At 38.5% G+C, this 14,645-nt stretch overlaps 1 protein-coding gene across 6 annotated transcripts in view; it reads right to left on the minus strand.

The window, feature by feature from the left end:
• The window catches only part of LOC120734225 (spectrin beta chain, non-erythrocytic 1), a 50,274-nt gene that overhangs the window by 25,126 nt on the left and 10,503 nt on the right, over positions 1–14,645 (minus strand). For 3 of the 6 annotated variants that reach the window (XM_040032889.1, XM_040032887.1, XM_040032886.1), the window contains exon 2: positions 10,792–10,979. In XM_040032889.1, the coding sequence (XP_039888823.1) occupies positions 10,792–10,948 (157 nt within the window). In that variant the 5' untranslated portion in view covers positions 10,949–10,979. Of the gene's footprint in view, positions 1–6,068; positions 7,212–10,789; positions 10,980–14,645 lie in introns of those variants that run through there. The other 3 variants (XM_040032891.1, XM_040032888.1, XM_040032890.1) reach the window with 3 other exon arrangements.

A 14,645-nucleotide genomic window follows, 5' to 3' on the forward strand; every position in this document is an offset into this window, starting at 1 on the left:
AATTCAGGCCCCTTTTCTTTGGAACCAGCTCCCAGTTTGGATTCAGGACACAGACACTCTCCCCACTTTTAAGATTCGGCTTAAAACCTTTCCTTTTTTGATAAAATATTTAGTTAGGACTGGATCAGGGGATCCTGAAGCCTCCCTTAGTTATGCTGCAATAGGCATAGGCTACTGGGGGCTTCCCATAATGCACTGAGCATTTTTCTTCTGAACTCACCTTTTTGTACTTGCTATGTGTTTGCACACCACTCTGCATTTAATCAATAGTTATTAGTAACCTCTTTTCCACAGTGTGTCCTGTCTTTCTCCCCTCAACCCCAAACTAGCTGTGAACCAGGCTCAGCCTCCCTGAGCCTGGTTATGCTCGAGGTTCCTTCCTGTTGAAAGAGAGTTTTTCCTTCACACTGTTGCCAAGTACTTGTTCATAGGGGGCCGTGTGATTGCTGGGTTTCACTCTATTATTGTAGGCTCTTTACCTTACAGTAGAGCTGGGCGATAGAACGATAACGAACGATCTGAATAACTTTATCTCGATAGAAAAATTAAACTATTGCGATAGACCTCACCGCTCTTGTCCTCTTAAAAAAAAAAGAAAAAAAAGAACAGCCAATCCAAATTAAGTAGCGCAGAGCTGAACCAATCACAGCGGCTTTTGTCAGACTGTTAAAACTGTTTGAAAAGCTAAGCTATACAACAAGAAGAGATTGAGAATTTCCTTTTAGTTCTCAGTTTATTTGATATTGACAAAAGTTAGTCAAGTTTGTCTGTTCTTCTGTAAAACAAACTAAGATTTATTTTTAGAATTAATATTTTGTTTCTAAGTGGAATTGACAATTTAGTAGTCTGTGTTTTTTGTTCTAATATGAAACTTAAACGCTTTAGCGGCTGGCTTTTGTGTAGTTTGCAATATTTGCCTTTATTTATCTGAAAAAGTCTCATGTTCCTTAAGTACATCTACCCTGTTGAACTTATTATGGGAAATAAATATTTAAATCAAAACAAGCTGCTGATTATTTCACATTTTACTTGTGAGCAACGGCACATTTAAATTTTACAAATATAGTTATTTGGCTTATATCGTGATATATATCGTTATCGCCTGAAATGAAAAAAACATATCGTGATATGAAAAAAATCTTATATCGCCCAGCTCTACCTTATAGTATAAAGCGCTTTGAAGTATGTGTTTGTGCTCTATAAATAAAACTAAATGGAAACTGTATATGTAGAGTAAATGAAAAATCAACACTATACTACATCAGGATTGTTGGGTATGTATAAATGCATATTACTACAATATGCATACATTTATTTATGGATGCATGTCAAGTTTTATACTTGATATCTGCCTTTATAACATACTGCATATTTAAGTAATTCTGCATAAATGTATAACATGGCAGCTTCTCAGGAGGGCAGGGTGGTTAGCACTGTTGCCCCACCTTCTATGTGGCGTTTACATGTTCTCCATGTGCCTGTGTGAGTTCTCTCTAGGTACTCTGGCTTCTTTCCACAGTCTAAAGGCAGAGTTGCTGATGTTAGGTTAATTAGTGATTCGAAGCTGCCTGCAGGTGTGAATGTGAGAGTGAATGGTTGTCTGTGTTTTGGCCTTGTGATAGACTGGCGACCTGCCCAGGATATACCCGGCCTCTAACCAAATGACACCTGGGATAGTTATTGGCTCCATCACAACCCTGAACTGGATAAGCAGTTAAGAAAAATAAATGGATGGATGGATGGGTGGGTGGATGGATAGATAACTTTGTGCTGAATCCATTATGTACATAAAACAGCAAGATATTTCACATTCCGTGTCGAATGGTGACAACCATCTAAGGACAAAATATTGTTGGTTGCTGCAAATAAAATCATAAAATTGCAGGTTTTACCACTGAAAATTCTAAAACACACACAACAATCACACTACAGCACTACACGGGTCATTTGGAACTAATCTGGAAGCGCCATGAAGCTCAGAAATCTATAGTCAGTGATTGGCTTGAACTGTTGGCTATCTGAAATTACAGAGTAGACCCAAGGCACTCATTAAAGAGATACCATGAAGTACTTAGAGAGAAAAAACTCCCACAGACAAAAGCAGCTTGTAATCTTTGTGGTTAGTGGTTACCATTCTGCACTGACACCAGTGGGTGGTTTCAATCAACACTAACTATGGTGTGGGGTGCCATGAGCAATGCAATCGTTTTACAGAAGTTGTGGGAGATGTTGGTGTTTGTAAATATTTTTCTACCAGTACGGGGAAAACAACACATGATGTACTCATTACCTGGAGCCACCAAGCTAAAAATTAACGCCACATTGGCAGAAATCTTTCTCAGTCCCACGCTAATCATTTTTCCACTGTAAGTGAAATGTGTTTCTACACGTCATTTCACCACTGCTTCTTCAACTTAAAATATCTATCTACTTTGAAGTCAACAATTTGTGTCGTTAAATATCTACAGTGTTATAGTATACTGCCACTGTTTGTGTTTATTCAGTGCCATTTTTATATTCTGGTTTGATTTCATTCTTTGCATTTTTGTGTGAAATAGAAATGTCTTGTCTGCCCCAAGTGAGCGAAACACAGATGCGCATGCTTTCACATTCTTCTCCCTATAAAAGCGGAACTTCCCTTCCTTCACTTATAACTTTGAAACTAGGGCTGTAGTAAAACCGCCGCCTTGCCACATGTGGCATGAGTTATTCTTGCACTTTTAGCAGCTTGAGGTTGCAACTTTAGAAGCTTGCCCAACTTTAACGGGTTTGTTATTACAACTGACAGGGAGGGTATGACAGAGAGACCTCCTCTCCTTTTTAAATCGTACTGATGGAAGTGATACCCTCCTTCAATCACATTTCTTTGTGGAACTTTCAGCTGCACGTGATAATAAAGGAAGATGGGAGAAATCTAGAATGGGCAAGGCCAATCCCATGAGAAAAGAAACATAAATAAGCATCCCTTAACGATAACTTCTGGACCCATGTGGCATGTAACATGTAAATAGGACAACATTCATTGTACCATTGTTGTCTAATGATGTCTTTCTTTCTGCACTCTACAAACAAAGAAAGTTATTGTGCATGTCTGCACCTATGTTAAATCTTCACCCTTGCTGATGTGACTCTCAGTTACAGCCAAAGGCCACAAGTCACTGAGCTTTCACTGAGACTTTTAGAAATATCAGGTTACAAACATTCAAAAGTGTCTTGCTAGATTTGATATTTGAGCAAAATGCACCACTGATGTCCCCCAGTATTAATTCATTTTTTTAATTATGCAGAAAAAGTAGATAAACACAACAACATTAGCCACTTCTTTATGGAGAGTCAACAGACTATATGAACTAAATTAGTACAGGAAATACATATCAGGCTGAGAATCAATTATTACACACTACAGTGAGAAATCTGTGGGTTCAGTTCAAAATAGCCTATGCTGCAAAGTATATATGGACACCTCGTCACTTTGTCTATTTGAAGGCTTTAGAGAAAAGTACTTTCTGTTTGAACAATGCCATGCTGCTAAGGCCTGCTGAGTGACAGTACTGCCAAAGTCCACAGTGGCTAAGAAAGTGACCCTTTGGACCAACACTCTGTTGTCTAAATGCCCTTTTACACATTTCCATTAACCTCACAGCATCTGAACCTGTTAGCTTCAGTCTGACTGGGCACCCTGATCCCTTCTCTAAAAGCAGTCTTACTCGGCTGAACTTGGTAACACTTGTATATCACGTTCAATACAAGCACAAGTTTCGACGGCATGCAGCCACATAAACAGGGGCATACAGTTCAGAGATAGACACAAGATTACCACATACTGATATACTAAAGCATGCAGACGATGTGACTTTTGTGGCCATCAGAATGAAGCCAGGGGTAACACCGACGTAAAAACAAAATGAAATGAATGAATGCTGTCACTAAAACAACAAACCAAAACTGATGAAACAATGCCAAGTATGGCTGTTTGACAAATTATAACTCTTACCCTAATTACTGATGAATTGGGATAGTGAATGAAAAAATATTCATCTTGGCTCCTGCCTGAAGTAAAAGGCTAAACTTTGGTATAGATTTCCTCCAATGTACTTTACACACAAAAGGAATATAATACACAGTGTGATCTGGGCAACAGGAAAAAAACTTCCCTCCAACCTGTAACAGAGACTACTGACAGAAATGGCGCAAACCACTAGGCCTGGTTTTTCATTAAACATGTCTGCTTTGACCACTGTAATATAGTTATTCAGTTTAACCTTTACCACTTAGCCATCACTTACACAACAGCCAGAAGATCCTAAACATGACTTCTTGTTGGACTGGTACTGGGCCCGATAAAATATTTGCCCTTGTCTGTGTTAAGATTTCTAAAGTAACTGTAGCATATTGCACAACAGAGATGACGTTTGTGTTTAAAATGACAAAGCGCTAATTTAAGCTTGCAAAAAATGAAAATTGCAAATGAATGGCAAATATTTCTAATAAAATGTAAATGATGCAATGCAAAACCTTTTTGCAAATTGGTGCTATGACAAAACTATGTGAGTGCACACCATATCCTTCAATTACACCAGCTCTCATGATTCAACATGAGGGAGTGACACAAAGAATGAGCCGCAAGGGTAGTCAAACTGGAAATGCAAGTGGGTGTTGACAAGATGTGCTGTGCATTTAGATACATGTGTATCATTGCATTTATGACAAATTTTACCCAAAACACATCTACGCACAAACACGTCTATCAAAGTAGAGGTAGATCATGTGTAGCTCATAGTCATCTCTCCAACACATCAGACAGAAAGTATCTTTGTTATAGGGAATCATTGCTACTAGCTTGATGACTAATCTCTGAACCCATACATTTGCCTGTGAGTTACAGGCTGAAGTTGAAGAAAAACATGCTGGAATGTACCCCTAGCTTACTGGTGAATGTGGGTGCAAGATCGGTTTAAGAAAATGCAGCAACGTTTATATATTCTTAAGGAAAGTGATACCATTTGTTATGTGGCTCTTATCTCCAGTGAAAACTAGTGGTGTTTTGAGTTAAGATGTAAACATTACTTCACAGATAAGAAATAAACCTTCTTTCAACAGAAACCGTGTCTATTTCTGCGATAATCTTGCAATAATGTAGATATTGGCCAACATGTTGGTGTGCAACAAGAATGTCAAACCTGCAAAGAAAGTAGAAAGTAGACCTGCCCTTCAAGTAAACTTGAAGGCAGTTCTCCATCCCAGATGGCAACCAGGAATAGACTGATCTTCATGCACACAAATGGCAGGCCGGTGTCACTCACACTACACACTTTCAAATACTGTAAACCTCCACACTTTAAAAACTGTTTTCAGGTAATCATGTTTACTGCTATTTAGCACAAGCTTTTACATACATTAGTTAAGAAAATAATTGGATTAGTGTAGTTAAGAGATTAATTTTAAGGGAATCCTGTAAGTTTCAGCCTAAGATTCTTTTCCCATGGCCTCTGATTTCTATAAGCTAGATCTCATAGACTTGGCAGGCTTCAGTGAGTAACAGAGCTGTGTATTGTAATAAGATAAGAACGGACAGGTGGCGCAGTGATCAGGTGCCAGACTGACTGCCTGCTTTAGATATGAGCCGAGAGCCTACTGTATCTCTTCCTCATTTCTCTCCTAGCTCAGAAAAGGTTCATAAGTAAGAAGAATTATTTCAACCTCATGCTGATAATTACCTCATCCAGGGGAAAAAATAAAGTCTTTTGCGGCCTTAGTTACAACTCAAAGCACCTGCACCCACAACTACTGCATGCCAAGTAGTAGATTTCTACTCAATATTTCCTGTTTCAACAAACAACAGAATACGTGTTCGCTGCTGGCTCTACAACTGCTTTATCAACATTTGTAACATTAAAAACTGTTTTCATAAGCAGCACAGAGTTATACGGCAGAGTTATCAAGGTTATCAAGTTATCAAGGTATCAGCTCAGTTAAAAAAAATGTTTAAAAATTAAAAAAATAACAACATCATAGAAACGTGTGGTAATTAAAAAGGATCTGCCCTTTCAATGAGATCTAACTCTTACCTTGCAACTGTTTAAATCTTCCTTCGAGGATGTTAGAGTATTGCACCTGATTAACAAAAGCTGCTGGGGACAAGCAGGAATCTCTTTCCCTGTGGTCCCACTCCATGTTTTTTTTTCGTCCTCAAGCCGTCTTTGTAAAATATTCCTCTCAGGCACAGAATGAATGGGTATTCTCCCACATAGCACAACAGAAGCAAACTTTGCGACTTTTAAAAGAAAAACAAACCAAGATCAAATCCTTTAAAAGGTTATCCAAAAGATACTTTTAGTGTACCACAAAAGCCTTGGTATATCCTCCTCTTTTATTCCCACAACACAAGCTGAGAAATGTTGCCGCCTTTTCTTCTCTTCATCCACCGTAAGGTCCACCTTGTCCAATGACACGCAGAGTGAGTGCAACGGTGGGGGATTTTTTCAAAGAATCATTTAACCAAAACTGAGGAGCAAAAAGTTCTCTTGTTTCATTCATTTCACCACCCCTCTGGCCTCTGAGCAAAGTTACACTCCCTTGTGGTTCTAGTGAGAGAACAAAAAAAAAAAAAAAAACCTAGGTATTCCTTCCCTTCAACCTCTGTGCATTTGCTGGAGCAGAACACAGGAGCTGCAGGCAAGCTAACCAGCCATAGTCGGATAGCTGTGTAAACAAAGCCTGCTGGGCTCTCTAAAAATTGTGCCATTTGCATAAGGTGTGTTTGAAGGAGGAGCACATAGATAGAACATGGTGGAAGCGAGGGAGGAGGTGTGAAGGCGGACTAAACCATTAAAGTCCTCTGCTCAGTGTAGCCCTAGGTGGATTATCTAACTCCACCTTAATTCCAGAGAGCACCGGGGTGTGGCTTGCCTGAAAGGTGCGTCACAAAAGTCCTCATCATTTTACATGATCGTATGTTATTTTGTAAGACAACGTTTAATCTTTCCTTTACTGTATGTGGGGGCCGCGTTATGAGAAGGGCGTTAAGACAGGAAGGAAGCTGCTGAGAAAGTCTCAGAAAGGCAGCAAGTGTTTCCTGCCATAACAAGATTCAAAATCTGTCAACTTGCGTGTTACTTCATGAGGCAGAGGGGGTGGAAGTGAGTTGTTAACTCTTAAAAACTAAATGGTTTAAGCAGATCTGACTTCTTACTAGTTTAGAACCAAGTACTAAAATGATTCCTGGCAGCTCTTCAAGAAAATCATTAAATTAATTTCATTATAATCAATTTAGGCGTTTTCAAGCAGGCAAGAACTGATTCTCACCATTGTATAGTTGCTGAATACATACTTGCCATTATTTCCATTAAAGAGTTTAATCTGTGTAATACAGAGTAAGTTCACAGTTAACAAAGAGTATACATTAACAGGAGATTATAAATATAAATTCTTAACAGTAAATAACATTGAATGGAAATTTCACCTTTAAAATGTAATGTATATTTAATAAACCCCAGCTCAAAAATAACACAAAACCATAAACACAGTGAGGACAAAGGTCATATTCTTTCAGGCTCTTTTAGTCTGGTCAGGGGGGATCATCGTGGTCTGGTCTGTGTTTGTCCTGATGAGCTGGCAGCATCTGGATTGTTCTCATTAGAGGACCAAATGCCCCAGGCTTTCTGTAACTGGGTGTTTATGGAGGGGGGACTGGACTAATGAGATCCAAAGAGGACACACTTCCTCTTGAGGAACAGCGACTATGCTACAATCAAATGTAGTGAGAAAAATAGTGCACCAAAGCTATCCCACTTAAAATCCCATTGGACATATTTTAAACATCGCAATCACATCAAAAATAAAAACCAGATAAATGTGAGCATTACCTCGCTATGCAACCCACGAATGAACAAATTAAGAAACAAGATTAGAGTTACTTTTGTGAAACATGAAAACTGTCTAAATGACATCTGGGAGAAATTCCACACTCAACAAACTACAGGCAGTGACAATGAATAATGAGCTTGTGTGGTTAATTAGCCTGATAAGACAGAAAAACCAGAAGCTGCTGGGGGAGTAAGCACTAAAAAAGGGGAAAGAGTAGACATCTCTTGCTAAACATGTATATTTTATCTGTCTCACAGCACAACCCCAGCTGAGCACCCATGGGAGGACGGAAGAATGAAGTGTACTCTAAACTTTGATCTGAAGGGGAATTCCCCTAAAGAGAGTAGGGTGAACTACTCATATGAGTCCATAAATGTGGCGAAATTTACACAAGCCAAATACAAACACACGTGTCTGTTTTATGTTTCAGTTGATTATTAAAAATATCCTATTAAAAGGCCTACTTTAAATACAGTTCAGGTTTGTTGTGTCTATGATAATTATGCAGATCTATTACAAAACTGAACACAAAGCACACAGATATTGAGAAATCACTCAAATAATTTTCAAAGGCCATGTGTTGTAGCTGTGGACGCGCTCTCAAGTGAACACGCCTAACTGTTTGCGTTTGAAGCAAGCCGTTGGTTTCAAAAAATGCAAATTTGCACAGCTTGCCTTGCTGCCCACACGGTACAGTACAGTCGATAAGTGGTTATCTGTAAACGAAAATGATCTTAAAACAAGAGAAGCTCTCCACTGTAAGAGGTACGCACTGCTGTCACATGCGAAATAATTCACACTGGAAGATGTGAGAAAGAAAGCTAATCATGTTACATAGAGACAGGCACAAAACGTTTGACAGAAATTGAGAGGAAGACGTGAAAAGAAAAAGCACCTTAGAGACTGCACAAAGTCTTGACATTTGGGGAGAAGTCATAAACGGTGGGCCTAAGTTAAGCCTGGGGGGAATAACTGCTAGAGCATGTCAAAGAATGTGCACATCAAGTCCACACTTGTAAAACTTAGACAGTATTTAAAGACATTCACATAGAAGCGCACACATACACACACAAGTTCTTGTTTGATCACACGTGCAAACAGTATTACAGCATACTGCTATATAATAAAAAGTTACCTGACAGGACATGACTGTTTATAAAGTGCAATTTCTATATAACGGCAGCTCCTAAAGGAAATGAACTGTGGTGCACTCCTCCCCAGTAAAATGAGGTGTATATCTGAGAAACACATCGACTACAATAGTGCTCAAGATCATTATAGCGTGTGGTTTCGATGTGTGCGTGTGCGTGTTTGTGCATGTATATGTGTGTGTTGGCGACTGCCTGTTGCTCCCCTCTGCTGGGTTCATTATGACACTGCATCTTGTTTTTAACAATAGAGGTTTTAATAGAGGTGAAGCCAGGCCAGGCCAGTTAAATAAACACACACAAACACACCTCCAGCAGATCTGATAAAACAGCCAATAATGTGTCACCTTATTTGATGCTTCCAACAATGGCAGACTGGCCTGTGTTTGCACAGCTTTGAGGCTTTGGAGTAAGCTACTGAATAAAACTGTCATCAAAATTATTATTATTATTATTGCACTCTTAAAAAGGATAGCATCTTAATTCATTTCAGTAAGATCACTAATCAGACATAACATGAGTTTAGATGCAGAAGCACTGGTGTGAAAAGAACCTGCACAGAAACAGATCAACCTAGCCACATTTCTCCTTGCTCAACAGACTATACAGCTTCCTAGTTTTGTCCTCCTTTTGGAAGTATTTCTGTCTTGCCCTATAAAGACAGAACTGAGCCATTGGGGACAAAAAATAATGAAACCTGTTCCCCAGTCTACAGAGATTTCTGCAGTGTTAGTATCAGGACTGATCTCAAGTGAATATTGCTAAAACTCTTGTTGGATATTAAAACGCATGCTTTACAAAACAGTTACAACATTGGGGTAAGTGCAAAACGATCTTTCTCATAACATATTGGGAATAAAAGAGTTTTCTTAAACTCAACTTAAAAAGCTCAAGACTTCACTGTCACAGGTTTTCTATTCTCACCTTCTCACCAATTGTTTTACAAGTTACATTTGGCATTGCTTTTAGCCATAATACTCCTCGGAGTAAATGTCTTATTTTCCTCAATGAACCTTCTTTCCTCTCCCGACTACTTCACCAAAGAAACTGGTAGGATAAAAAACTCTGTCATGTCAGAACATTGTGAGGGCAAAAAGGAAGCGCAGAAATATCCCATAATAGGTCTGTTTGCAGACCTATTATGGATAGATTTAAAACTGCCTGCTAACCAAATCTTGGAATACAAGAGCATCAGCATGTGTGCAGACACTTGATCTATAAAAGTCTTGGTAAAATTCGAAAGATTTTCTAAAAGCTAATAAAAAAATTTCCCAATCATGTATGGAATGTATGTATGGAATGTCACCATCTTTAAATAAAGACTTGTCATATGGTAGCATTTCGGTATTTGAGACCAAACGTCATTATTGAGTTGTATCTTTTGTTTACTTTTTTATGTCATTTCTTTGTACTTTTTTAATCGTCACACAATTTACATCACACTGTAAAGCTCAGCACACTTTAATGGATCCATCAGTGCAATTTTAAAACAATCCATTCAACAACAACCTTAGCTACTCAAGCCTTCAAAGTTAGTAGAATTTAATTCAAGTCTCTCCTGGGCAATTTTTATCCCTGGATACCTGGCATGCACTGGTATACTTAATAAATTGTACTTACAATTTAGCCTTTAGTGTTACAGTATCCGGCCTCTAAACAGACATGTGACACTCTTGTTTTCAATTGTGACAAAATGTTTTAAACAGAAAGAAATGCACGTACATGGGTGCACGTTGACAAGCAACACTGGAAGAATGTACACTGATGTGTAGCATACCTGCGAGGGCCTTAATACGAGACCGTTCAAAGAGACGTGCCGAACTGTTCTCATTGTCCCAGTCAGTCTCTGCTGCCAGGTCCCAGCGATTGTTGATGTCATTGTACTGCTGCTGGATCTCCAAGCTGTCGAAGTCTGTTGGCGAGATTGTGCTCATGTTGTCCAGGCTGGAGAAAAACGCATTCAACCTACAGTTCGGACACAGAAACACAGACAGTCAGTGCATGGACAGCAGGGAGAGGTCATTGCATAATACAAGAAGCTTCCCAACACTAACCCTTGAAATATTTGAAAGACAAAGTTTGAAAATTAAACTTCAGAAACAAATGGTCCACTTCTATTTTCCATATAAAACAAAAAAAAAAAAAAGAAAAGACAATGCACGTCAACCACACACTGAGCACACAAAGCCTGCCAGCTGCACTCTAGTTTTATATGATCAAATGTAAGTCATATGCAAATGCAAGCTTGGACGGTGCAACTGCCAGTGTGTAACAGACTTTGAGATAAGTTTAGCAACTGTCATGAAGTCATTATGCTAGTCGATTAAAAATGAGAGCTCCTGTAACTCCAGTAATGTCATTGTATGCTGAGTCATAACGGCACAGCAATGTCAACCTACTTAGGTTTCAACTTTTGCTTGAGCAAAACACGAGTATATAACTATAACCTAGCAACCAAAAAAGACGAACACATATGGCAGTATAAATACACTTACGCAGTGTCATACTGCATTAAACCAGGGTTGTAATGACATAAAAGCTGCACATAAAAAAGCACTCTCTCATCGCATGGCTTCACTTCTAAAATTAAATAAAGGTAAATAAAAAACTGCTTATCTGCTAAAATGTCAATACGTATTGTATCATTGCAGCAAAACTAAAATTGATTGTTTTTACAAGATACTTTAATGGAAAAGGGTTTATACCAGAAATCTACTCCCCTGCTTTTGTAGTCTTTTTATGCCATTATTGCATCTTTTGTAAAGAAACTGCACTGAACTAAAAAATTCTTTCCTTATGTCAATATGATAACAGTTCAATTATTATATATTTACTGAATTTCCCAGAGGAACTGACTCAAGGAATTAATAAAGTTCTGTCTATATATTTATTTACCCATTATTGTAGATAAATAAGAAAGGTTAGTTAAATGGCACCTGTTAAAAGAAAGTCAGTCCGTTAACAGGTGTGGAGTCTTGGAACTGAAAGACATTTTGTTAACATTTCACAACATAATTATGAGATGTGTGTCATTCATGCATTCCTGTGCAAGTGCTGGCAGATTATATCACACAAACAGTAAGGGGCCTCATCAAAACATTGCTCTACATCGCCACAGCTCGCCAAGCGGTCTAAAACCTCCTCAGAATAAATTAGTCACCTCGGTCCTTGAATCACTGCTAAGAACGCAATATCTTCCCATCCTGCTGTTTGTACGAATTCAGCATCCAGTTATAAAAAAAACAAGGCTTCCTAATACGGCAACAATCAATACTTCAAACAGAATGAGGTCAATCCCACCCTCTTTCTCCAGCTGGCTAGCTCTCAGAGTTTGATCGAGAAGCAGAAGCATCTTGTCTTTTCTATTCAATTGAATCCTGAGTGTGAGACAATTATTCTGCACAACTACAGCACAAGAACTGCTGTACAGGCATGGTGACTCACACCTTAACCATTTGACATGGTAAAAATTCTATATGTAAAGGCTTAACTGTATATACAGCACTAACCAGACACAGCTTGTCTTTAGTGTTATGCACAAATACACACAATGGGGGACCTACATTAAGATTAAGCCCCCTGCAATAGAGATCCATTAGCTAACTGAAGCCATTTGCTTAAGAGCATTGAACAGATTAATAGACAAGGTTGAGTAGTCAGTTTGTTAATACCTGTGAGTTTAGCTTTAGTTGTGTCTACCAGCTGTGGCTAACCTAATCAGAGCCATTAGATGAGGAGCAGTGATGGGAAGAAATGACAGATTTTTACAAAAATAATTGTGCTGTTAAAAGTAAGTAATTAAAGGCTAAGCATGACTGAGAACTGCTGAGCCCTGTCCTTTTGTTCAAGGTTTAATTTATTCATTAAAGGATGCAAACTGCCCTTTCCAAATATGGACATAAATACTGTCCATCAGGTTTATGTTTTAGTTTGGTCATTATTAGATCATGTTATACTGCAAAGAATAATCAGGCCACATTACACACAATTAGTATCCAAATTCAATTTCTGAGTCACCCAGGTATGACTTAAAAAACCTGATAGCAGCCAATGGAATAGATTTATCTGGTTAAATGTAAAGCTGCCGTTAATATATCTGGGAGAACTATTCTTGGACTTGTCATGCTTTGCCAAGTTGATGTATCCTCTAAATCACACTGGAAATCAATAACAGACAGCTACCAGATGGGCCCAATCTGAGTGTACACAAGAAATACAGGGCCAGATTGCATCTATACATGTTCCTTCCATCACTGATTCTAGAAAACACACAACAGGCAGGCTATAACATCCCAGAGCAAAGTATAATAAAGGAAAAAAGTGCACATTTTAAAAGCCTAGCATGAACTCTAAAAGGAATCAGAACTGAACCTTTGTATCTTAAAATTTTAAAGAGTGTTCACTCCGTAAATATCTGTGGCTACACCATAGCAACCTACTGTGTGACAGAGCAAAAGTATAAGGCTTCAGTCAGTTTTGTATTTTCTTTACAAATATATTTTTCCTGAGCAAATTGTACATTTACCAGTTTTTAGTATAGGTTAAGACAGAAAAGAAGAGAATAGATGCTGGTGTTGCACTTTCTGGTGCACCGTTGTCAGTACTGGGATATTGCTAATTATGATTTTTATCTTCGTTTTTAGATAATTTTCTTCAAGTCATGCACAGCCATTTCTGTTGTGCAGCAGCTGTGTACTTTAACATAAATTTGATTTTGTAAAATATAAATAGAAAAACAAAACAAAACAAAAACAAATGCTTGGAAAATCCTATTAGTGGTTGATTAAGAAAGTGGATGGGAATAGAAACTAAATGCATGGATTAGAGAAGCAGGAAATACAACGCCTTGGAACTGCTCCTTGACTTGTCACCTATCTGGCGCCCTAGGACTGACTTGCCTTTTCTCTACAACTCACTGTATGCATAAGTAGTCAGGTATATCACTGAGTCTTCAGTTGAAGATTGGAGAGATGTTAAAATATTTGTACTATGACAGAGTGGTTTCAAAAACATCCAAACACTGCTCTCCTCCTTTTCAATTCATGCTTTCTTCTTTATTCTGGCATATTATAGGACTAATAATAATAATAATAATAATAATAATAATAATAATAGAAAAACAAAGACACTACTACACTATGTGACTGGTATGGTATCAGTCTAGCGTTACTGATAAGTAGCTACATTTAAGATTTCTACATAGCCTAAATTATAAAAATGCCACAGCATGGAAGCAGGAGTCACACAGAAGACAGACTATCCAGGACAGGCCTGGCAGTAATATAGTCCAAGGCAATCTGTTTGGGGGATTGGCAGGAGCTGGAGAGGGGCAGGACCAGTGAGGTCACAAGAGTCTGGCAGCGATAACAAAGCACCAATCCTCCCCTTGTTGTGAGTATGAAGAGGCTTGGCTCAGTGTCTGGACTAATCGCTCCTCAATGGATCAGACTAACAATCCCCTGACCTACTATGATACAGCCTACTGTACTCATCCTCCCACACACACATACGCACAACACTGGGTGACATAAAAACTGCACATACAAGCTGACCTGACCTATTACAGCACACCACCCCCAACAACCCTTCTACATACAGTATACACATGATGCTTTTGAAAGTGACACTTAC

Source organism: Simochromis diagramma, unplaced genomic scaffold (assembly GCF_900408965.1).
Source record: "Simochromis diagramma unplaced genomic scaffold, fSimDia1.1 OVJJ01000216.1, whole genome shotgun sequence".
Lineage (NCBI taxonomy): Eukaryota > Metazoa > Chordata > Actinopteri > Cichliformes > Cichlidae > Simochromis > Simochromis diagramma.